Consider the following 26,765-nt stretch of genomic DNA (forward strand, 5'->3'; position numbering starts at 1 on the left):
CACTGTTGTTGCTGCTGCTGCTGCTGTCGTCGCTGTCTTTTACCACGCCGCTTGGTCCTTGGTTGGTGGGTGATTCTGTCACGGTCGTCCTCCTCTTCACCTGAAGAGGAGAGGCGAGAAGGATCGCCTCTCCTCTCCTAATAAAGAAAACACTGAACACTATACAAAAACAGTAAACAAAATAACAACCGTGAAGCTAATGCGAGCTGCGCTGAAACAAGCCATCAACATAGACAATCACCCACAAACAAAGAGTGCAAACCAGGCTACCTAAGTATGATTCTCAATCAGAGACAACTAATGACACCTGCCTCTGATTGAGAACCATACTAGGCCGAAACATAGAAATACCCAAATCATAGAAAAACAAACAGACTGCCCACCCCAACTCACGCCTTGACCATACTAAATAATGACAAAACAAAGGAAATAAAGGTCAGAACGTGACATGTACGCAAGTATAAACACCATGGGACCACACAGCCATCATACCGCTCAGGAAGGAGACGCGTTCTGTTTCCTAGAGATGAACGTATTTTGGTGCGAAAAGTGCAAATCAATTCCAGAACAACAGTAAAGGACCTTGTCAATATGCTGGAGGAAACAGGCACAAAGTATCTATATCCACAGTAAAACGAGTCCTATATCAACATAACCTGAAAGGCCGCTCAGCAAGGAAGAAGACACTGCTCCAAAAACGCCATAGAAATGCCAGACAACGGTTTGCAACTGCACATGGGGACAAAGATCGTACCTTTTGGAGAAATGTCCTCTGGTCTGATGAAACAAAAATAGAACTGTTTGGCCATAATGACCATCCTTATATGTTTGGAGGATAAAGGGGGAGGCTTGCAAGCCGAAGAACACCATCCCAACCGTCAAGCACGGGGGTGGCAGTATCATGTTGTGTGGGTGCTTTGCTGCAGGAGGGACTGGTGCACTTCACAAAATAGATGGCATCATGAGGCAGGAAAATTATGTAGATATATTGAAGCAACATCTCAAGACATCAATCAGGAAGTTCAAATTTGGTCGCTTCCAAATGGACAATGACCCCAAGCATACTTCCAAAGTTGTAGCAAAATGGCTTAAGGACAACAAAGTCAAGGAATTGGAGTAGCCATCACAAAGCCCTGACCTCAATCATATAGAAAATTTGTGGGCAGAACTGAAAAAACCGTGTGCGAGCAAGGAGGCCTACAAACGTGACTCAGTTACACCAGCTCTGTCAAGAGGAATGGGCCAAAATTCACCCAACTTATTGTAGGAAGCTTGTGGAAGGCTACCCGAAATGTTTGACCCAAGTTAAACAATATAAAGGCGATGCTACCAAATGCTAATTGAGTGTATGTTAACTTCTGACCCACTGGGAATGTGATGAAAGCTGAAATAAATCATATAAGCTGAAATAAATAATTCTCTCTACTATTATTCCGACAGTTCACATTCTTAAAATAAAGTGGTGATCCTAACTGATCTAAGACAGGAAGGTTTTACTAGGATTAAATGTCAGCAATTGTGGAAAAACTGAGTTTAAATGTATTTGGCTAACTTCAGGATTCAACTGTATATAAATATAATTTATACGTCCAAAAATGGATGTAGCAACTACAGATTTCCCCTTTAAGCCTATCAAAAGTGTGCAAGTTTGAGCATGCGTCCATTAGACCTATAGATATATATTTTTTTATCAGCATGAATTAGATTGAGCAATAAAAGCCCCACTTTTATTCCATAGGCTGGGATCCGCACTATGCAGCTGTTGCAAGAGCATATTTTTACTGTCTGTACACTGGTTTCAAAAATAATGATTGAAAGGCACCTTAAACTTCTTGAATTCAACCATTATTGGGTTCAAATACACATTTAGATTTGTGAACTGCTATCCACGACAACATAAGGCGCAAATAGCCAAATGAGAGAGCAGCAGCGTGATTCACATAAATGCGCTAGATATCAATAATAAGTTATATCCGTATAACCGTAGACTACACCCCTGCTGTCATCCTTACCTCCAAGCGTAGATTCAAGTTGGATAATCCTTGGATGCTGACAGCAGTCCCACCATTGGAAGATATATCTTGGACTGTAGCCTACAAAAGCCTATTCCTGCTCTTTTCCCGCGGTCCATCAAACACTTTTCGTGTGTCATCATAGTGGTCTCTGTCTTGTGGTCAGAGTCGCTCAGGTGGAACAATCTTAAACTTGCACCTTATTCAAAGCTGATTTGAATGTCATTGAGACAACCGAGAAGTGTCAAATGTTTTTTTTTGCAAACATCCTTTCTGAATTTAAAAGTAATCCTTGAAGTAATCTAGTTTTTCAAAAGTATCTGTAATCTGATTACAATATTTTTGCTGGTAACGTAACAGATTAGGGTTACCGTTTTTTGTAATCCTTTACATGTAATCAGTTACTCCCCGACCCTGCTATTCAAGCACTACCAAGCAATTTTCCTGTCAGCTTGGATCTAATCATGTCTTCAGCATGAGGAAACACTTGATGAAAGCAGGGGGAAAAGGAAAGCGGTTTCAAAAAAAAGGGGGCAGATGTTAGAGAGATACTGTACTACTCTACTAGGCCTAATAGTCGCAGCAACTGACACTATTTCGCAGGTTATATCAAACTGTAACAGACAGAACATAGTCCAGGCTATACCTGACCTGACACGATATCACGTCACAAAACTTAACAAGATGCAACAAGTGTTCACATAATCTTGGAATGCAGAATCAAACTTTGCATGTCCTAGCTAGCTAGCTATTTGATTTGACATGTTAACAGTCTGTCATGAGAGACTATTGTTCCTTTGAAATGACATTGGGTTAGGTTGCTTTGGGTCTTTCAACACAACTGCCTGTTGTCCGGGAGGGAAGGAACTAAGAAACTCACTTCAGCGCTTGACATCAAAGAGTGGAAAAATATGTACTGGCACCACAATGACTTACGCAACTCTTCTAAACTTGAAAAACTAAACATGATTGGTTCTGAAAGCAGTGAAACTCTCCATAAATGTTCACTGTTTAAGCTATAATATTATGTTGAAGACACAATTTTGCTATTATAACAATGTTCTACACGTATCTAGTTCATTGTGACAGAGGTGAAATACAATACAGCGTAGAGAGAGACAACATAAAGACAACATAAAGAGGGTGAAGAGGTTGAATTCAAAGTCATGTTGAAAGGGCGCTACAAACAGTATCATGAATGTAAAGGGTTTACCTTGAAGGCTCACCTCAGCTCAGATGTGTTTCACCTGAGAGTTTAGAATGAATCTTATGAACAGAAGAAGACAAACCAACAAACAACTAGAGTAGCTGTAAATTGGGTACCCTACCAGTCAGAGCCAAATCAATAGTGAACCCTGGGTACTGGGTATGTTCAGGACGTAAAACAACAGTGACACAGTCGGTAGAGCATGGCGCTTGCAACGATTCCCACTGGGGACACCCATACATAAAAATGAATGCATGCATGACTGTAAGTCACTTTGGATAAAAGCGTCTGCTAAATTGCATATATTCTAATTATGTATTTCTTTATATTAATTGTCATTATAGTTATTACTGATGTTAGCAACCCAGAACCAAGTAGAATCTTAGTCACTGGTCAGCATTGGGCCTGAGCCAGCCCAATATTGGTGTTGGCTGTGGTACATGGAATACAGGGCTATATTTGGAAGCCATTATGGATTGCTTTACCATGCTTTTTCCATTCTCCCATTCTTCAGCGCAAAACATATCCTTTATGGCTTGTTTGAGGATCCAAATAAATCCCAAGTTACAGCTTTCTTGATATTGTTTGAAAACCTGTCCAGTACCTTTAATATTTTACATTTTGAGTTTGCATCCCAATATTACACTTTATATACATCACAGAAGACTGAACTATAACAAAACTGGATTTTTGTCACCCAAATATTGTGTGCATGCTAGCCTGCTTGCTACGTTTAATTTATTACAAGACACTAAGGACGCTGAGGCACAATCAGTCATTAGCTTTCAAACAAATGATAGAATATAATGTACAATAACATCCACTCCAGTAAGTAATAAAAGCATGTCAAGTCATTGATCATGTACTTCTAAGGGACCTAGTGAAATATTCCTGACTGTGTGTCCACTACAGGTGCATCGGGCCTATTCATAACTATCGGTCTAGTACAGCTGAATTATTCCTAAATCCAACTGTGCGTGCGTGTGTGTGTTTGTCTGTGTGTGCGTGCGTGTGTGTGTGTGTTTGTCTGTGTGTGTGTGTGTGTGTGTGTTTGTCTGTTTGTCTGTGTGTGTGTGTGTGTGTTTGTGTGTGTGTGTGTGTGTGTGTGTGTGTGTGTGTGTGTGTGTGTGCGTGCGTGCGTGTGTGTGTTTGTCTGTGTGTGCGTGCGTGCGTGTGTGTGTGTTTGTCTGTGTGTGTGTGTGCGTGCGTGTGTGTGTTTGTCTGTGTGTGCGTGCATGCGTGTGTGTGTGCATGTGTGTGTTTGTCTGTGTGTGTGTGCTTGCGTGTGTGTGTGCAACAGCTTTAGTCATTTCTTTCCTCCCTGTATCTGACAGACAGACAGGGCCCAGAGCCCACTTTTCTTCTATATCTGTTGACTTTATGCCAGACCTGGGTTCAAATACTTTTCAAAATATTTCAAATACTTAAAGCATTTGCGCTACCTTGCCTGGAGTGCCAGTTTGTCATTTTAGGACAATTGTATTAGTCCATTAAGTCAGGCAAGCTCAATCGAGCACAGAGACAATATTTTAAATGATTTAAAATAGTCATTAAACCCAGGTATGTTGGCTGGTCTGGTGTTCCTCTCCTTGCCCTGACAAGAGTGAAAGGAAACGGTGCACTACTCTGTAGCTCTGCATTTAGCTCTCACCGTATTTCAATCTGTGTCATGGAAAAAAGGCAGAAAGGCAGAGGCAGAAAAAAGGCAAAAGGGCACCAGAACACCCCCCCAAGAAAAACAAACACCAGATAGCTGCAGTGAAATATGTTGTTTTACAGGGCCAGACATAGTAGTACACCACCCCTGGAGTAAATTAGGGTTAAGTGCCTTGCTCAATGGCACGTCAATCCATTTTTCACCTTTGGTAATTGAACCAACAACCTTTTGGTTACTGGCCCAACGCTCTAACCGCCAGACTACCTGTCGCCCCAATTCTGCTATTAGCATGTGATTGTGATAACTCTGTTAGCCCTGTGGTGCTATGAGGATTTTCAGTATGGCAGTGTGTGAAGTGGAGTAACACTTTCAACTGTTAAGTCTTGTACTAGCTTTACACACGCAGCCTGTCTTTCCTGGATTCAGTGTGTGTTGAACAATTAATAACTGTAGAGTGAATCTCCACGATGAAAGTGCTCTCATCCGGAACTTGTGTATGCTTAATTGATCTACTCCAGAGCACTATGTGTCAACCTCAAGCCACAGACTACTACGATGTCCCATAGATGACACGTCACATGCTGCTATAGCAACAACAAATTGGAATGCGTTGTCTCTCCATTAGATCAAAATGGGTTCAATTAACTCTATAGACGGTTTGGTTGTTTAGCAACAAAACCAATGGGTGTACAACTATGGGGCAAAACAGACAAGGTTGGCTTAGACTGTTGACAACATATTTTTAAAAAAAAATTGTTGATGCCATATTAGCCTAGACTTGACATCAGTCGAAACAACTCAAAACAAGACATGGTATCAAGAACAAGATAAAACTAGCTAAAACGAGCCACTTACGATTCCCCCGTGGCAGCATCTTGTCATTGTTGCAAGCCATCTGGCCATCCAGAATCACAACACACACAGACTTCTGCCACATTGAAGCACACGCATCGTTTTCGTGCCGTTATCAGCTAACCTGTCTATATATCCAACAAAAACATCACACAACATGTTAAGCAAATGTCTATGGAAAGGTAATAACCTGACAAACAGATAGCTATTTAAAAACATATAACTAAATCTCGATGCTTGGTTGTTAACTGAAATCAGAGGGAGCCTGAGGTACTGTACGTGACACAGATTGAATGTAGAGGAATTGGAATTGGTAATTGCATTGCAATACTTTCATTCTGTGGCAGAATTGGTTCTAAGGAAGCATGGTGCTGCAGGGTCTGATCTAATCAAGAGGAGACGAGAGAGGAGCAGACAGGCAGTTCTGTTCAGAATAGACAGCCAACATCAGGGGATTATAAACAAAGAATAAGAGTGACACAAAAGCAAGGACATGATATTCACTAGTGATTGCCGACATTCTTGTAGTTATGGTTAAACATGGGTCCTATACATCCCCTATATCAACAGGCTGATTGTCTCTGTCCATATACATTAGGACACTGACTTATTTTCAGTGGTGTGGCAACCTGCCAACCACATAGTGTATGCGTATAGAGTAGGGTTGGGAGGTATACTGTACAGTATATACTATATCCCGGGGTATTTTGAAAAAACCTTTATGATTTTCCAATACCGTCAATACAGTTTTTTTTAAATAAATGTGAATATTTGTACTTTTGAAATAAATACCTGCAGTCAACTTGTGCACCGACAATAGATAAAGCAGATTTCGTTCATTATTTTTCATTATGAAGTTTACCGGTACTAGCTTTCCAAAACAGTTGTTTGAGCCAGTCACGTGTGAAGCACAACGAACAAAACTGGAGATATGTGAGCTGAGTCACTCCTGCAGCACAATTTAAGTGAGGTGATCAAGTTACATTGCATGAAATTCACTAGTAATGTTTGCCAGTTATATATCTTATAACTATTAAATTAACTAATTATGTAAGGTGTTCCATAATTTATATCCAGCTGGGTTTTGCTAACTTGCGAACATTAGCTAGCTAAGTGGCTAAAGTTAGCTTGAAAGATCAAGCTTCTTCTTGGTCGCTAACAGCATCACAGACAATCTCCTCCTGGATTAAGATCACTGCTGTCTAGTATTTGTTTTATGTATGCCGCAAACTGCATTTTAAGATACTTGCATTAGCTGGGTTGTCTGTCTTACTAGTAAATGGTTGCATGCGCTCATTCGCATTTATCTAGTATCAACTATGGGGATTCTTTAGTACTTGTTAGCATTATGGTAAGTGATGTTTTTTTACGTAATAAGAAAAAGGCCCCTTGTGCGCACTACCGGTAATGCTGTATACCACGGGATGGCACAGGCACAGTATGAAGGTATGGAAATCTGGACGTGGCCCAACACTAGAACAGAGTCTGAGAAGATGCCAAGTTGTTCAAAGATATCACCTCTATCAGAAACCAATTCAACATTATAGTTAAACCAACCATCGAGATCAACATCTGCAGTACCTTCAATTGTTATTATGAAGGCCACATTCCTGAATAGATTGGCTACACTTCATAATGATTGGCTGTCCATTAACAGCTGCCTATCATTGGAGAGTATGTAAAGGGGGAAAAAATAGAAAGGAGAGAACAGCTGGTTGCCAGGAAACACCAGAGCACAGTGAATCAACTAACCAATCTGCTGCTGCCGGGTCAGGGACATAGACTTACTGAACATACTTCACATATGTGCACAATAGAAGGTTAAAACTGGATTGGAGTCACAGTATAATCAAGTACACACACACACAGCATGGGGTTTAGATTTGGGTGGAAAGGGTTCAAGGAGCTACTGAGCATACATTCACACAACAGAATAGATGAGATAGAGAGGGTTCAGGGAAAGGGTTCAGGGCACACAGAGACGTACAGTACCTACTGAGCATACATACTGTGTGTGAACACACAATAGCTATAGACGGAGAGGAGAGGAGTCAAAGCCAGGAATACAAAAATTAAAGTAGTTTATAGCCACCTCCCCTATTCTCTGCTGACTCTGTAGACAAGCTGCATGTACTATGAATACATCATCTCTTCACATTTTTACTGAGACAGCTTGACTGACGGTTGACTGTCAGAGGCACAGCTTGACTCATATGCAGTCAATGACCAAAAGACAGCACTACAGGGCTACATCAGCCATAAATCCCCTTGTGACAGGGGGGAATGGAAGCTTGGCAACAGGGAGTGGCACTTGAATGCAAGCTTCACAAAAACATTTGATTGTTAAAACAGTTGTAGCTTGTCTATCTTTGGGTAACAGGGTCGACCCGATCAGTTTTCCAACACTAAACACTAGAAAATGGTCAAATAGTATAACCAGCTCACCTGCTTTTACACTATGATTTTTGACTATCAGATGTTCAATGTTTATTTTTATTTTAGAGTTCAGTTCACGTAACAGGCTTGACCTTAAAATGAGGAACAGATATAAATGAATCACATTAAATAAATATTAATCTTCAGAAATGACTTTGTCAAAGCAAAAAAATAACTTGGGCTTAACAATAATGGTGAAACTTGGAGAATTTTGGGGATTATCTTCCTAAAAATGACACAAGGTTGATTGGGGACATGTCAAAATGCTGAATTTTGGCACTTTAGCAAGTCTTTATTCATAGGAAAAAAGGCTTTTAAAATGCAATATTGGTGCAAAATGTCTACTTAGAATATCAAAGGGACACAAAAGGCACTCTTTTTGTGGAGTGACCAATCTGGCCTCTGCCCACTCTGAAGACATGCTGCATGTACATGTACTAAAAATACATAATGTCTTCACGCTTTTACTGAGACAGCTTGACTGACAGTTGGCTATTCGAGTCACAGCTTGTCTCATATCTGCTCTGCTCCTGTCATTGATGCCTTATCAAAAGCTATTACACTATAACAGTATATAGAGCTTCAGTAAAATTATGGCCAATCACTTATACTAGAAACACATTTAGTAAATACATTTGAGCTATGGCATCCTCAAAGCTACATTTGAACAGCAGTCCAGAATGTTGGGATTTAATTGCAATTGATCGATTACATTTTTGAACTTTTTCAACATACTGTATAGTATCTCCTGTTGCTGAACAGTATCCCCTGTTGATGTCACATTGAGTGGATTTAGTGGGATAGTTCAATGGGTACCTCTAGTGGAGAGAGAACTCTATGGGCCAGTTGAAATGACTCACCCAGGAGTCAATATTTGAAAGTTTATTGCTACAATCAAAACCACTAACTAACATGATCTATTCATGAAGATTCCTAAAAATTGTTTGGTTAATCAACCACAGAGAATGGACAATAACTCCATGCGATCGGCGCAACTACACAGTTCACAACTACTCACTTAATAACAGACTGCTCTCTGAATCATTGGTCAAATATTGTACCCTCTAGTCTAATCTTTTGTGGACAAACACACGTAACAAAGGATGGTATCGCAGCGTCTGTCAACAGACTGTGGGATGCGACGACTAACAATGAACTTTGTTCCGGTGCACAGATTTTTTTTCGTAACAAATACCGATTTTACAGGTGTTCGCATCTTTCGAATTTTGGAAGGGGAGAGGACATTTGTCCAATGATTTGTCTCAGAGTTTCCATTTAGGGCGGTGGAGTGGCTTGCTAGTCTCGTTATTTCCTCCTAGGACTTAATTGAGCATCTGACGCAATTACGCAAGATTTTTGTTCTAGGTTGAATCAAAACAAATGTTATTTGTCACATGCACCGAATACAACAGGTGTAGATATATAAGTGAAATGCTTACTTACAAGCCCATAACCAACAATGCAGTTTAAAAAAAATAAGTGTAAAGAAAGCATTAACTAAAATAAACTGAAGAAAAAAAAGAAAAAAAAAAATATATATATATATATATATATATATATATATATATATATATATATATATATATATATATATACAGTGCCTTGCGAAAGTATTCGGCCCCCTTGAAATTTGCGACCTTTTGCCACATTTCAGGCTTCAAACATAAAGATATAAAACTGCATTTTTTTGTGAAGAATCAACAACAAGTGGGACACAATCATGAAGTGGAACGACATTTATTGGATATTTCAAACTTTTTGAACAAATCAAAAACTGAAAAATTGGGTGTGCAAAATTATTCAGCCCCCTTAAGTTAATACTTTGTAGCGCCACCTTTTGCTGCGATTACAGCTGTAAGTCGCTTGGGGTATGTCTCTATCAGTTTTGCACATCGAGAGACTGAAATTAACTAAAATAGCAGAGAGAACAGTCTATGACTAGGGTGGCTGGAGTCTTAGACAATTTTTAGGGCCTTATTGAGGCTCAGCATGGCAGATGTGTTATATACATGTGTTGAATACAGTATAACATACTGCGTTAAATACAAATGCAGAGTTCTGTATCATTATATTTCTACACACTTCACAATCAACACCCACACTTACAGAAGGGACAGGACGGGACCAGACCAGACAGACGAGGAAAAACCTGTGCTAAGGGCCATTGTGGAAGAGCACCTACGTGTGAGCATGTTGCATGAATGCAAGCTTTCAACAGTAGACTGCATAATGCAGTGTGTGTGTATATGTGTGCGTGTGTGTGTGCGTGCGCGCTCATGTATGTGTGTGCGTGTCTCCCTGTGTGTTTGTGTGTGTGCGTTTGTGCTTGTTTGTGTGAAGGCCAATTGATCAAACTTAACAGTTTCTGAATGTGCTCTCTGTGAGAGCTACTGACCCCACCATACAGTATGAAAGGGATGTAACAAGACACTCAAACCAACACAGTACTGTATAGTATGAATATAATATTTAAACCCACATACAGTTTAGCTTCAACAAGAGCCTCACATGTTTTATCCTGTAGATTAGGGATAGGCAACTTTGATGGATGTGGGGGCCACAAAAAAATCTGAACTCATCATGAGGGGCCGCAGTGGCTCGCAGGTCTGCCTACCCACATCCATACCCTGTTGGGGAATAATCAGAATTGGTGGGTAACATAGATAAGATGTTTTATTTTCATGATATGCTTATGAGTTATTTCTCATAAGAATGTATTCTGTTGTACTATAGTGGTGGCCATTGGCAGTTATCTGTTCTATGCCAAGACTAAGTTGCATGGGCCGCAGAGAGGGGAGAGGTCAAGGTGTCATCATGTGTAAACATATCTTTTGCTCTTTTGCTCCACTGTGTCTGTGTGCCAGTCACTCCCTACTTTTCCCATCGGGGAGAGGAGGATGGCAGTGTCTGGAATCATTCTATGCTCCCTGTGAGCTTGTCCAGGATTGGTTGTATTTAGAATTGGTTGTATCTAAATGACAATTTGATATATGCCTGTTGATATGGAGGATTGGTTTATGGTTCTGGGTTTGAGTAAGGAGACAAAGCTGAACGATTTATTATGTCTATGCTGTCTGACTATGTGTGTTTTTTGCTATTAAAGGATCTCAGTTACAATGTAGAAGGGGCTCTCAGAGAATTCATTGATAGACACTGAATTGATCTGAGAGTTACAGGGTTGTGATAGAGCTCATATAATTAAAGATGGACTTTGAGAACTAACTCTGACTTGTGTTGTGGTTTGCGCTCATGATTTGGTAAATAGAGGAAATTTCCACGACAACCCACACCTTGCTAGCAAAACAATTTAGTTGCCCCCCTCTTGACAGTGGAAAGAAAAAAAATTGTTTTAGAGTTCATTTCCTGCAATCAAGGATTTTTTTCATGGTACTTAAATAACATTTTTAAGTTTGCTGCAATTCTACACATTTTGCCATGAGGTGGAGAGAAATGTTGGTAGGTTTTTATGATATCTGAGTAAGAGTGACTAACCAAATCAATGTCGGCCCCTGGTCAGTAATTTGAACATGATTACTACAAGTTTAGATAACTTACAAATACATTTTGCTGACATGGGGTAATTGAGTGACTGTCAGTGACTGACATAACAGGAGAACATTTTTTTTCTCGAAATTGCACCTTGTGTATTCGAATATTCTAACTCTCAACATTAAATTGAAACCCCAACTGAGCTCCCCCCACCAAAAGAAATATATGTATTTTTTCTTTGTTTTGGAAATTGACCTTCAAAATGGAGGCTGCAGGCTGGCAGTTGCCCCTCCCTGCTATATACACTAGGTGTGGGTGGTATACTGTATATACAGTATGCCCCGGTATTTGAAACAGCCACAGGTTGGTTTTTCAATAACTAAAGCAGATTGCGTTCTTCATTTCACCTGTCACATTATTTTACATTATTAAGCTTACCATAGTTCCCCAGAAAAGCTGAGCCAGTCGCATTTGTTTGTAAATAGCACAATGGGAGAAAGTGGAAGCTGTGTATATGGTTTAACTTGCTAGTTAGCTAATTAAGTGGATAAATTAATAAGGAGACAAGGCATCATATAGTGTTAACATTTGGCAGTGTTTGAGAAGCATTTTGGATTTCATTTTATTTAACCTATAACTGTGGATGCATTATCTGTACTGCTGCCACTGCTATCTATCCTGATTTCCTTGCATTTTTTCTCCTCTCTGTTCTCTGCCCCTCAGTCTGCCCCTCTTCTCAGAGCAGGCAGGCCCGTTGCCCTAGGGACCTCAAGACTCCACACAGACAGTCCTTCAGACAAGCATGCATCAAAACCTGCACAGTGGCTCTCATTGTAAATGTCCAAACTCACCAAAAAATGACATTCGGTAGCTACTACATATACATACATACATACACACATACACACATACATACATACATACATACATACATACATACATACATACATACATACATACATACATACATACATACATACATACATACATACATACATATACACATACAGTGCCTTGCGAAAGTATTCGGCCCCCTTGAACTTTGCGACCTTTTGCCACATTTCAGGCTTCAAACATAAAGATATAAAACTGCATTTTTTTGTGAAGAATCAACAACAAGTGGGACACAATCATGAAGTGGAACGACATTTATTGGATATTTCAAACTTTTTTAACAAATCAAAAACTGAAAAATTGGGCGTGCAAAATTATTCAGCCCCTTTACTTTCAGTGCAGCAAACTCTCTCCAGAAGTTAAGTGAGGATCTCTCAATGATCCAATGTTGACCTAAATGACCAATGATGATAAATACAATCCACCTGTGTGTAATCAAGTCTCCGTATAAATGCACCTGCACTGTAATAGTCTCAGAGGTCTGTTAAAAGCACAGAGAGCATCATGAAGAACAAGGAACACACCAGGCAGGTCCGAGATACTGTTGTGAAGAAGTTTAAAGCAAAAAGATTTCCCAAGCTTTAAACATCCCAAGGAGCACTGTGCAAGCGATAATATTGAAATGGAAGGAGTATCAGACCACTGCAAATCTACCAAGACCTGGCCGTCCCTCTAAACTTTCAGCTCATACAAGGAGAAGACTGATCAGAGATGCAGCCAAGAGGCCCATGATCACTCTGGATGAACTGCAGAGATCTACAGCTGAGGTGAGAGACTCTGTCCATAGGACAACAATCAGTCGTATATTGCACAAATCTGGCCTTTATGGAAGAGTGACAAGAAGAAAGCCATTTCTTAAAGATATCCATAAAAAGTGTCGTTTAAAGTTTGCCACAAGCCACCTGGGAGACACACCAAACATGTGGAAGAAGGTGCTCTGGTCAGATGAAACTAAAATTGAACTTTTTGGCAACAATGCAAAACGTTATGTTTGGCGTAAAAGCAACACAGCTCATCACCCTGAACACAACATCCCCACTGTCAAACATGGTGGTGGCAGCATCATGGTTTGGGCCTGCTTTTCTTCAGCAGGGACAGGGAAGATGGTTAAAATTGATGGGAAGATGGATGGAGCCAAATACAGGACCATTCTGGAAGAAAACCTGATGGAGTCTGCAAAAGACCTGAGACTGGGATGGAGATTAGTCTTCCAACAAGACAATGATCCAAAACATAAAGCAAAATCTACAATGGAATGGTTCAAAAAAACATATCCAGGTGTTAGAATGGCCAAGTCAAAGTCCAGACCTGAATCCAATCGAGAATCTGTGGAAAGAACTGAAAACTGCTGTTCACAAATGCTCTCCATCCAACCTCACTGAGCTCGAGCTGTTTTGGAAGGAGGAATGGGAAAAAATTTCAGTCTCTCGATGTGCAAAACTGATAGAGACATACCCCAAGCGACTTACAGCTGTAATCGCAGCAAAAGGTGGCGCTACAAAGTATTAACTTAAGGGGGCTGAATAATTTTGCACGCCCAATTTTTCAGTTTTTGATTTGTTAAAAAAGTTTGTAATATCCAATAAATGTCGTTCCACTTCATGATTGTGTACCACTTGTTGTTGATTCTTCACAAAAAAATACAGTTTTATATCTTTATGTTTGAAGCCTGAAATGTGGCAAAAGGTCGCAAAGTTCAAGGGGGCCGAATACTTTCGCAAGGCACTGTACAGTGGGGAGAACAAGTATTTGAAAACCTGCAAAATCTTCAGTGTTTCCTACTTACAAAGCATGTTGAGGTCTGTAATGTTTTATCATAGGTACACTTCTTTTTTTCTTTATTTCTTATTTTCTCATTTTTACCCCCTTTTCTTCCCAATTTCGTGGTATCCAATTGTTTAGTAGCTACTATCTTGTCTCATCGCTACAACTCCCGTACGGGCTCGGGAGAGACGAAGGTTGAAAGTCATGCGTCCTCCGATACACAACCCAACCAAGCCGCACTGCTTCTTAACACAGCGCGCATCCAACCCGGAAGCCAGCCGCACCAATGTGTCGGAGGAAACACCGTGCACCTGGCAACCTTGGTTTTTTCTCCTGTTATGTCAGTCACCTTTGTTTGCAATTACAGAGATCATATGTTTCCTGTAGTTCTTGACCAGGTTTGCACACACTGCAGCAGGGATTTTGGCCCACTCCTCCATACAGACCTTCTCCAGATCCTTCAGGTTTTGGGGTCACTGGGCAATACAGACTTTCAGCTCCCTCCAGAGATTTTCTATTGGGTTCAGGTCTGGAGACTGGCTAAGCCACTCCAGGACCTTTAGATGCTTCTTACGGAGCCACTCCTTAGTTGCCCTGGCTGTGTGTTTCGGGTCGTTGTCATGCTGGAAGACCCAGCCACGACCCATCTTCAATCCTCTTACTGAGGGAAGGAGGTTGTTGGCCAAGATCTCGCGATACATGGCCCCATCCATCCTCCCCTCAATACGGTGCAGTCGTCCTGTCCCCTTTGCAGAAAAGCATCCCCAAAGAATGATGTTTCCACCTCCATTCTTCACGGTTGGGATGGTGTTCTTGGGGTTGTACTCATCCTTCTTCTTCCTCCAAACACGGCGAGTGGAGATTAGACCAAAAAGCTCTATTTTTGTCTCATCAGACCACATGACCTTCTCACATTCCTCCTCTGGATCATCCAGATGTTCATTGGCAAACTTCAGATGGCCTGGACATGCGCTGGCTTGAGCAGGGGGACCTTGCATGCTCTGCAGGATTTTAATCCATGACGGCGTAGTGTGTTACTAATGGTTTTCTTTGAGACTGTGGTCCCAGCTCTCTTCAGGTCATTGACCAGGTCCTGCCGTGTAGTTCTGGGCTGATCCCTCACCTTCCTCATGATCATTGATGCCCCACGAGGTGAGATCTTGCATGGAGCCCCAGACCGAAGGTGATTGACCGTCATCTTGAACTTCTTCCATTTTCTAATAATTGCGCCAACAGTTGTTGCCTTCTCACCAAGCTGCTTGCCTATTTTCCTGTAGCCCATCCCAGCCTTGTGCAGGTCTACAATTTTACCCCTGATGTCCTTACACAGCTCTCTGGTCTTGGCCATTGTGGAGAGGTTGGAGTCTGTTTGATTGAGTGTGTGGACAGGTGTCTTTTATATAGGTAACGAGTTCAAACAGGTGCAATTAATACAGGTAACGAGTGGAGAACATGAGGGCTTCTTAAAGAAAAACGAACAGGTCTGTGAGAGCCGGAATTCTTACTGGTTGGTAGGTGATCAAATACTTATGTCATGCAATAAAATGCAAATTAATTACTTAAAAATCATGCAATGTGATTTTCTGGATTTTTGTTGTCTCTCACAGTTGAAGTGTACCTATGATAAAAATGACAGACCTCTACATGCTAGTGTATCAAATACTTGTTCTCCCCACTGTATATATACACACATATATATATATATATATATATATATATATATGTATACACACACACACACACACACACACATACAAAGAGAGAGAGTAGATAGACAGATACCATGTGACGTACCTTTGAGACGTGTTTTTGTACTTCTGCCTGAAAAACAAGATGAGGAGTGTACATTAGATTAGTAGGCCATACATGGTACGTCATCGCTCTGAGCTGTGTCCCAAATAGCACCTCATTCCCTGCATAGTGTACTACTTTTAAACAGATACCTCCCTATGGGTCCTGGTCAAAAGTAGTGCTCTATATAGGGAATAGGGTGCCATTTGAGACACAGCCTGATATAAATAATGAGTGTGTTTCTGCTCTGGAGCAGTCTGGTCTAGGAGATTCAGATTAGTCATGTACATTTTTGTTCTCTCTCTCCTCTCCAGTCACTCATCTCCTAACTATAGGGTAGTGGAGAACACACACACGCACACACACACACACACACACACACACACACACACACACACACACACACACACCTTCACCAGGGTGTTTAATCTGGTGTGAAGATCCAGTGAAGAGGAGGAATGTTGCAAAAGAATCACTGGAATTATCACACTCACAGCAATTATTTCAACAGCAGTAAATTATGCATCACACAAAATGTTTTTTCAGATTTTATAAAAAAGTGCTTGAAATTGTACTTTAAAGCATTAAGACAAGAGACAGCTTCAACAAGAAAAGTTATGAGAAAAGAGCAAAATCACTCCAATTTAGCGCAATCATTTTAAAATAAATTTTCCCTAGACTGTTGAATTGACATGTAGCCCTGTATGTGGCCTATTCCTATACAGAGGCTCAGTGTGACATCATGTCATTTCAGGGAGGGGAGAAGTGCTCAGTGGAGAGTCCTGACTATACAATGAGTCTGTGTGTGTGAGAGTCTGTGTGTGAGTCTGTGTGTGTGAGTCTGTGCATGTGTGTGTGAGGTGATTATAATGCTGGAGCAGGGATTTTAATATCTGAGATCAGGCAGCCAGTCAGTCCGTCAATCAGCCAGCCAGCGAGCGATCACCGCTTACCCCAGCTGTGTTGACTTAGATCAGGCCGCCTAAAGAGGACATACAGGTATCTGCTCTGCTCTACCCGCTGTTACCCCTCCTCTCTTTCCTCTGCTCCCCTCTCTCCCATCCCCTCCTCTTCTTTCCTTTCTTCCCCTCTGCTCTCCTTCTCTCCCTTTCTATCCTCTCCTCCTCTCCTCCCTTTTTATCCTCTCCCTCCTCTACTTCTCCTATCCTATCCTCTTTACTTTTCTCTTCTCCTTTCCTTCCTCTCCTATCCTCTAGAGTGCTATTTTATTCTCTTCCCCCTCCCCTCCTCTCCTATCCTCTCCCATCCCCTCCTCTTATAACCCCTCTCCTCCCCCACTCTGCTCCATAGCAACACAACTGTCTGTCTCCTACACCAGTGAGCCACAGGTATTCAGGGGATTACATTGACAGCAGTGTGTGTGTGTGTGTGTGTGTGTGTGTAGGGTAGGTTACTTTCTAAATGTAATCCGTTAGTTACTAGTTCCAAATTGTAAACAGTAACGTAACTTTTGGACAACCTAAACTCAGTAACGTAATCTGATTACATTCAGTTACTTTGAGATTACTTTCCCCTTAAGAGGCATTAGAAGAAGACACAAATACATAACTGGCCATACATGGATGTTACATTTTACTTTATTGGTTGGTTATGTAGGCTTCTTCTAACCCATTGCTTTCTACTACATATAATCATATGATAAAAGTATATCTTTACATTAATATATATAATTTAGAAGTCCAAAAATTAATGTAGCAACTACAGATTGCACCTTTTATTACAGATTGCCCTGTTTATTCCAAAGGCTGGGATCCTCACTATGCAGCTGTTGCAAGAGCACATTGTTTACTTGCTGTCCACTGGTTTCAAAAACAATGATTGATAGGCATCATAAAACTTATTGAATTCAACTATTATTGGGTTCAAATATACATTTAGATTTGTGAACAACCACAATCCGTAAACCGCAAATAGCTAAATGAGAGAGCAGCAGTGTGACTCACATCAACGCGCAATGTAGATATCAATAATAAGTGATATCCGTATCGCCGTAGACTACACCACTGCTGTCATCTTTACCTCCAAGCGTTTATTCAATTTGGATAATCTTTGGATACCGACAGGAGTCACACCATTGGAAGACATAGTTTAGACAGTAGCCTACAAAAGCCTATTCCTGCTCTTTTCCCGCATTTGGTGTGTCGTCATAGTGGTCTCTGATTTGTGGTCAGACTCGCTCAAATGCAAAAAAAATCATTTGCGCTATTGTTCAATGCTGATTTGAACATCATTGAGAAAACAGTGAAGTGTCAAATATTTTTTTGCGCAAACATCCTTTCTGAATTTAAAAGTAATCCTTGAAATAATAATCTAGTTTTTCAAAGTATCTGTAATCTGATTGCAATATTTTTGCTTGCAGCACAACGGATTACAGTTACCGTCTTTTTGTAATCCCATACTTGTAACGGATGTGTGTGTGTGTGTGTGCGCGTGCGTAGAGAGATGCTCAGGGGACAGTGTGTGATTGAGGACTATGTGATCAGGGATTTCAGCAGTGGATTGTGTGTGTGGGCGTAAACATGTGTACTGTGAGTGCACATTATAATGAACTATTGAATACATAATGAGTTTAGATAAGCTTCAGTGATAAACAGTTTGCTACTACTGCGACACGTTTGTCAGATACAAGTTTAACAGCTATATAATCGACCCATTCATTTGTTGTAAACTGTGAAAATGACATATTATGCAACTGCAAATTAGTGTAATCATAGTGCCAGCTGTATTTAGCTTAATCAATCTTATGTGGTAACATATTGATTATAAGGTTAAAAAAATAGAACTGCTGAAGAACACATATTGTACCATTATTACTTCCATTAAATCATTAATGAATTTGTTCATTCATGTACTGTAAAAACAGTAGGTTACAGTAAGTACCAGTCAAAAGTTTGGACACCAACGCATTCAGGGGGGTTTCTTTATTTTTTTACAAATGTTCTACATTTTAGAATAATAGTGAAGACATCTAAACTATGAAATAACACATATTGAAACATGTAATAACCAAAAAAAAGTGGTAAACAAATCAAAATATATTTTAGATTCTTCAAAGTAGCCACCCTTCACCTTGATGACAGCTTTGCACACCCTTGGCAATCTCTCAACCAGCATCATAAGGAATGCTTTTCCAACATATGCTGAACACTTGGTGGCTGCTTTTCCTTCACTCTGCAGTCCAACTCATTCCAAACCATCTCAATTGGGTTGAGGTCGGGTGATTGTGGAGGCCAGGTCATCTGATGCAGCGCTACCACTCTCCTTCTAGTTCAAATAGCCCTTACCCAGCCTAGAGGTGTGCATTGGGTCATTGTCTTGTTGAAAAACAAATAATTGTCCCACTAAGCGCAAACCAGATGGGATGGCGTATTGCTGCAGAATGCTGTGGTAGCCATGCAGGTTAAGTGTGCCTTGAATTCTAAAGAAATCACTGATGAAATCACTGTCACTAGCAAAGCACCCCCACACCATCACACCTCCTCCTCCATGCTTCACGGTGGGAACCACACATATGCAGAGATCATCTGTTCACCTACTCTGTATCTCAAATATGGACTCATCAGACCAAATTACAGATGTCCACCGGTCTAATGTCCATTGCTTGTGTTTCCTGGCCCAAACAAGTCTCTTCTTATTATTGGTGTCCTTTAGTAGTGGTTTCTTGGCAGCATTTTGACCATGAAGGCCTGAATCACGCAGTCTCCTCTGAACAGTTGATGTTGAACAGTTGATGTCTGTTACTTGAACTCTGTGAAGCATTTATTTGGGCTGCAATCTGAGGTGCAGTTAACTCTAATGAACTTATCCTCTGCAGCAGAGATAACTCTGGGTCTTCCTTTCCTGTAGCAGTCCTCACAACAGCCAGTTTCATCATAGCGTTGGTTTTTGCAACTGCACTTGAAGAAACTTTCAAAGTTCTTGCAATTTTCCGGATTGACTGACCTTCATGTCTTAAAGTAATGATGGACTGTCGATTCTCTTTGCTTATTTGAGCTGTTCTTGCCATAATATCGACTTTGTTTTTTGCCAAATAGCCCTATCTTCTGTATACCACCCTTACCTTGTCATAACACAACTGATTGGCTCAAACGCATTAAGAAGAAAAGTAATTCTACAAATTAACTTTTAATAAGGCACACCTGTTAATTTAAATGCATTCTAGGTGACTACCTCATGGAGCTGGTTGAGAGAATGCCAAGAGTGTGCAAAGCTGTCATCAAGGCAAAAGATGGCTACTTTGCAGAATCTCAAATATATTTTGATTTGTTTAACACTTTTTTGGTTACTACATCATTCCATATCTGTTATTTCATAGTTTTTATGTCTTCACTATTATTCTACAATGTAGAAAATAGTACAAATAAAGAAAAACCTTTGAATGTGTAGGTGTGTCCAAACTTTTGACGGGTACACACACACGCTAAATACATACACTATATATACAAAAGTACGTGGACAACCCTTCAAATTAGTGGATTCAGCTATTTCAGCCACACCCATTGCTGGTAGGTGTATAAAATCAAGCATATGGCCATGCAATCTCCATAGACAAACATTGGCAGTAGAATGGCCTTACTGAAGCTCTCAGTGACTTTCAGTGTGGCACTGCCATAGGATGTCACCTTTACAACAAGTCAACCATTTCTGCCCTGCTAGAGCTTCCCAGGTCAACTGCAAGTGCTGCTATTGTGAAGTAGAAATGTCTAGGAGCAACAACGGCTCAGCCGCGAAGTGGTAGGCCACACAAGCTCACAGAATGTGACCACCGAGTGCTGATTCGCGTAGTGAGTAAAAATCTTCTGTTCTTGGTTGCAACACTCACAACCAAGTTCCAAACTGCCTCTGGAAGCAACGTCAGCTCAAGAATTGTTAGTCGGGAGCTTCATGAAAATAGGTTTCATGGCCAGAGCAGCCACACACAAGCCTAAGATCACTATGTGCAATGCCAAGCGTGGGCTGGAGTGGTGTAAAGATCGCCGCCATTGGACTCTGATGCAGTGGAAACGCGTTCTCTGGCGTGATGAATCACGCTTCACCATCTGGCAGTCCGACAGACAAATCTGGGTTTGGCAGATGCCAGGAGAACGCTACCTGCCCGAATGCATAATGCCAACTGTAAAGTTTGGTGGAGGAGGAATAATGGCCTGGGGCTGTTTTTCATGGTTCGGGCATTGCCTCTTAGTTCCAGTGACGCTACAGCATACAATTATGTTCTAGAGGGATTCTGTGTTTCCAACTTTGTGGCAACAGTTGGCAGAAGGCCCTTTTCTGTTTCAGCATATCAATGCCCCTGTGCACAAAGTGAGGTGTATACATTAATGGCTTGTCGAGATCGATGTGGAATAACTTGACTGGCCTGCACAGATCCCTGACCTCAACTCCATTGAATACCTTTGGGATGAATCGGAATGCCGACTGCGAGCCAGGCCTTATCGCCCAAAATCAGTGCCCGACCTCCCTAATGCTATTATGGCTGAACAAAAGCAAGTTCCCGCAGCAATGTTCCAACATCTAGTGGAAAGCCTCCCAGAAGAGTGTAGGCTGTTATAGCAGCAAAGGGGTGGACCAACTCCATATTAATGCCCATGATTTATGAATGAGATATTTGACGAGCAGGTGTCCACATACTTTTGTTAATTTAGTGTACCTACAGTACATACATACACTGAAATCACATCATGTACACAATCCTCTCAAACCTACAGTAGTAATGAATACAAACTAATGTATTGTTTACAAACCAAATATGTACACAAAAGAATACCAATAAACCTGATATACAGTATAGTGATGGAATACAAAGATACTGCAGCAACGCGTCAGAACTGCCGTTAAAACACTGCATCAGTTCTTACAACAAATAAACATTTCTACACAAGAGCTTGAAAGCATCTCACTTGTTCAACCACCCTGACAGATCACGTCTCATGGTCAGCTCCTCGCTGAGGAGGGATGAAAGATGAAAAAAGAAAAGGAAGGATAAGAAGAAGAAAAAAAAACTTACATTCCCTTGAGTCGCATCCACATTTTCTCAGTCTGCTCAGTCTTTGGGTACTTTAGGGAGCTGTTGTCCATGCCATCTGTGTAAGTACACAGTTCATCCAGATCCATGCTGAATGTGTTATAAAGGTGCAGCGATTAACTGCAGTATCTCAGGTATATACAGCACAGCAGCTCTCTCTCGGTCTACACTCTGCAGTCTGAAACCCCGAATCCTCAGAGCACTTCTCAGTCTGGTCCTCAAAGCATCATCCCTGTACTGTAGTCATAAGAGGCTTGTGTCTCTTCTCTCCGCTCTACAGCTTCTGCATTACTGCGCTTATTGGCCTATTAGAGTATCAGAGCAGAAAAAGAGACAGCTGCTTCACACAGTGCCACACTGTCAGGCAGGCAGAAATGAACCACTCTCCACTACACACTGACATTCATTGTCTGACTGTCAGATGGTTCACTCTCTCTCTCTAGAGTACCTCTCGCTCTGTTTCTCTCTCTCTGTCTGTCTAGTAACGCTCTCTCTCTGTTTATCTATCTGTTCTCTCGCCCTCTCTCTCTGGTTCTCTCTCTAGTACCTCTCACTTTCTCTTTACCTCTCTCTCTCTCTCCCCCCGTCTCTCTCTTGTACTCTCATCACTCTCAGAGAGGAGCGGAGCAGAGAGACCAGAGCTAGGCAGCAGCGAGCGGCTCCACCTCGCAGAGCAAGAGATTCCTTTCTCATCAAGAAGAGTTCAGTTGCATTTGTTCACATCCAGATCCAGTGTAACGTGATGTGGCCAGTAAATGCTCATCAGAAGCTGTAGCAGCAGTATCCTCTATGGATCTCACATCACATCCGCTCCGTTTGTCCAGGCAGATACATTGAGAGACGCTAGGGATGTACAATTAGTGTCAGCTGCTTATGACATAATTATCAAGCCCACCTAGAAATCATTCAGGAGCACCACACAGAGAGACTATTAGATACTACAGAAAGCTGCTGCAGCCAGGAAGCAGAGCATCGGCAGCTATAGAATGGATTCAATAGATAAATGTCCTGGTGCTTGCGTCAGTTCCTTTATCAATCACAAAGGTGCAGTAGTAATGAAATAAAACAGATCGGTAGCAGTGGTAGCATCCTGCCTGCTACAATATCTCACTCCCCCATTCCACTACTGTCGATCTCACTCTCCCTGGCGGAAGGAAGGAGGGCTGGAGAGCTCTGATGAAAATATCATTGTTTGTGAAGCAAAAGAGGCGTCATGGCTGATTAGTGGGACAGAGGGAAGAATAGAAAGATAGGGCAGATACGTATAGAGAGATAGTGTAGATGGAAGGCTTGGGCTGGGATCAGTACTGTACATTTGCCCTAAATCTGATCAAACTGCCACAGGACAGATGACCTTACAGTTGTGAGAGAGGGGGTTTTATACATATCTCAAAATAATGACAGAAGCTAGACAAGAGCATGGTCCAATAGAGAAAAAGGAAATGTCCACTTACTGTTCTCAGTGCTACCTTACAGCTATGATCACACTCAGAAATAGTCTCACTGAAACGATTAGAAATACCACCGCAATGAATTATCACATTTTACCAAAATCAAATCAAAGTGTATTGGTCGCGTACACATATTTGCAGGTGTTATAGCAGGTGCAGTGAAATGCTTATGTTACTAGTTCCAACAATGCAGTAGAATGCCTAGCAAATACAATGCAATTACACAAATAATCCCAAAAGTCTAAACAAGAAATCAAGAAATAACAATCCAGTGTAGATACACTGAGCATGGGTTAGAATCCAGAATATAAATATGTGGCGTGTATATGATTTGGAAAGAAAATGGTGTGTACAGTAGTAGGTATATTAGGATAAGCTATGTCCAGAATACAGTATACATACATAGTGAGTAAACAACATTATGTAAACTGAATAGAAATATAATATAATAAATGTCACCATATTAAAACAGCACTTCACTCCTCTACCAAGAATTATTTCAAGGGTGCACCCTGCACTGTACTCTTCTCTGTGAACAGATTCTTCCTCATCATATCCTTGATGTCTGCTTGTCTTGCCTTCATATAATTACAGCACAACAGAGAGCAGCATGCAGAACAACTTAATTGTTTTCAAATTAGCATGGCACGCCAAGCAGAAGCACGTTTCCTCTATTCAATTATACTGGAGTGGTAAAAGAGAGCTTCTCACGATAGAGTCACACGTTATCTTGCACAAAAAGTAACCTATATCATCTGCAAAATTACACAATAAATTATACGATAAACAAAATGGTTAGCTCATAGAATTAAAAAGGTATTGTCGGATATTATTCATCCTAATCAGACAGTTTTTTTTTACATGGATGATACATTGGAGACAATATAAGAAAAGTACTGGAAATCAAATCAAATGTTACTTGTCACATGCACCGAATACAGCAGGTGTAGACCATACAGTGAAACGCTTACTTACAAGACCCTAACCAACAATGCAGTTAAGAAAATACCTATTCAAAAAAAGAGCTAAAAGTAGAAAATAATTAAAGAGCAGCAGTAAAATAACAATGGCGAGGCTATATACAGGGGGTACCGGTACAGAGTCAATGTGCGGGGACACCGGTGACGAGACAATTTAGGTAATGTGTACATGTAGGTAGAGTTATTAAAGTGACTATGCATAGATAATAAACAGAGAGTAGCAGCAGCATAGAGGATGGGGGGTGGGGGGGCAATGCAAATAGTCTGGGTAGCCATTTGATTAGATGTTCATGAGTCTTGGGCTTGGGGGTAGAAGCGGTTTATAAGCCTCTTGGACCTAGACTTGGCGCTCCGGTACCGCTTGCCGTGCGGTAGCAGAGAGAACAGTCTATGACTAGGGTGGCTGGAGTCTTTGACAATTTTTAGGGCCCAACTGACACCACCTGGTATAGAGCTCCTGGATGGCAGGAAGCTTGGCCCCAGTGATGTACTGGGCCGTACACACTACCCTGTGTAGTGGCTGGCGGTCGGAGGCCGAGCAGTTGCCATTAAGAGACAGTGATGCAACCAGTCAGGATGCTCTCGATGGTGGAGCTGTAGAACTTTTTGAGGATCTGAGGACCTATGTCAAATCTTTTCAGCCTCCTGAGGGGGAATAGGTTTGTCGTTTAATCTCTTGGGTTAAAGTTATGTTTAGTAACCCTAGGTGTAAAATAGTAAATAATGGCTACTTCTCAGAAAGTTTTAAGTTGTCAAGAGGAGTAAAACAATGTTGTCCACTATCGGCATATCTATTTATTTTTGCCATCAAATGTTAGCTGTTTATATTATTCGAAATTCAGGGATTTCAAAACAAAGGTGTCATTGTATGATTCAAGTTTAAATCCACATTTAGAATCCCTCCACAGCCTCAGAGGATCTAGATACCTTTTCCAACCTCTCTGGATTAAAACCAAATTATGATAACTATACATATATATTATACATATACATATATACACTATACATATACACTATACATATATAACATATATATTACGTATTGGATCACAAAAAAATGAAGCTTTTACATTACCAATAAAAGGGTCCGACGGGGATGTGGACCAGATGGCGCAGTGGTCAAGGGCGCTGTACTGCAGCGCCAGCTGTGCCACCAGAGACTCTGGGTTCGTGCCCAGGCTCTGTCGTAACCGGCCGCAACCGGGAGGTCCGTGGGGCGACGCACAATTGGCCTAGCGTCGTCGGGGTTAGGAAGGGCTTGGCCGGTAGGGATATCCTTGTCTCATTGCGCACCAGCGAGTCGCTGCGCCATCCGGTCCACTGTGGCGTGCCGGGCGCAGTGCGCGCTAACCAAGGTTGCCAGGTGCACGGTGTTTCCTCTGACACATTGGTGCGGCTGGCTTTTGGGTTGGATGCGCACTGTGTTAAGAAGCAGTGCGGCTTGGTTGGGTTGTGTATCGGAGGACGCATGACTTTCAACCTTCGTCTCTCCCGAGCCCGTACGGGAGTTGTAGCGATGAGACAAGATAGTAGCTACTAAAAAACAATTGGGTACCATGAAATTGGGGAGAAAAAGGGGTAAAATTAAAAATAAAATAACAAAGTGGAATATTAAACACCTGTATTATATATGGGAGAAAAAATAAGTTAAAAATCACCCTGAAAAACTTTTCATTTCCCAGTTTACCGATTTGCTTATTGTTTTGCCTTCACATGACACTAAATGAGCAAAAAATAAATAAAATAGTCAATTTTATTTGGAATGGCAAACCAGCCAAAATTAAAAGGGACTATTTATATAATGAATAAGAATTCGGGAAGTAGAAATGATTAAATATTAATGCCTTAGACCTCGCACTAAAGGAGTCAGTCATACAAAAGTTACACTTAAATCTGAACTAGTTCTCTCACAAATTAGTAAGAATGTCTGACCCCATGTTCAAGAATGGCCCTTTCAGATTCAGATTACAAACTCTCCCTTTTGGTTATTTGAAAACAAAATAATCTCCAAAATATTATTTTAAACAAGCCATAGAAAGTTGTTTGCAATTTCAGTTTAATCTACCAGAAAAGACAGAACAACTACTAAAACAAATGTTATGGATAAACTCAAATATACTAATTGATAAAAATCCTTTATTTTTCAATATATATACACACACACTACCGTGCAAAGGTTTGGGGTCACT

At 41.0% G+C, this 26,765-nt stretch overlaps 1 protein-coding gene across 1 annotated transcript in view; it reads right to left on the minus strand.

Moving 5' to 3' along the window:
- LOC112239243 (calcium/calmodulin-dependent 3',5'-cyclic nucleotide phosphodiesterase 1A-like) overlaps positions 1 to 22,620 on the minus strand; it is a 63,820-nt gene extending 41,200 nt beyond the window's left edge. Inside the window, exons 1-2 of the mRNA XM_042319708.1 lie at positions 22,128 to 22,620; positions 16,106 to 16,132 (exon numbers count right to left, since the gene is read on the minus strand). Coding sequence (XP_042175642.1) covers positions 16,106 to 16,132; positions 22,128 to 22,234 — 134 coding nt within the window. The 5' untranslated portion in view covers positions 22,235 to 22,620. The remainder of the gene's footprint in view (positions 1 to 16,105; positions 16,133 to 22,127) is intronic.
- Between the last annotated feature and the right edge of the window lie 4,145 nt (positions 22,621 to 26,765).

This window comes from Oncorhynchus tshawytscha, linkage group LG03 (genome assembly GCF_018296145.1).
Source record: "Oncorhynchus tshawytscha isolate Ot180627B linkage group LG03, Otsh_v2.0, whole genome shotgun sequence".
Classification (NCBI taxonomy): Eukaryota; Metazoa; Chordata; class Actinopteri; order Salmoniformes; family Salmonidae; genus Oncorhynchus; species Oncorhynchus tshawytscha.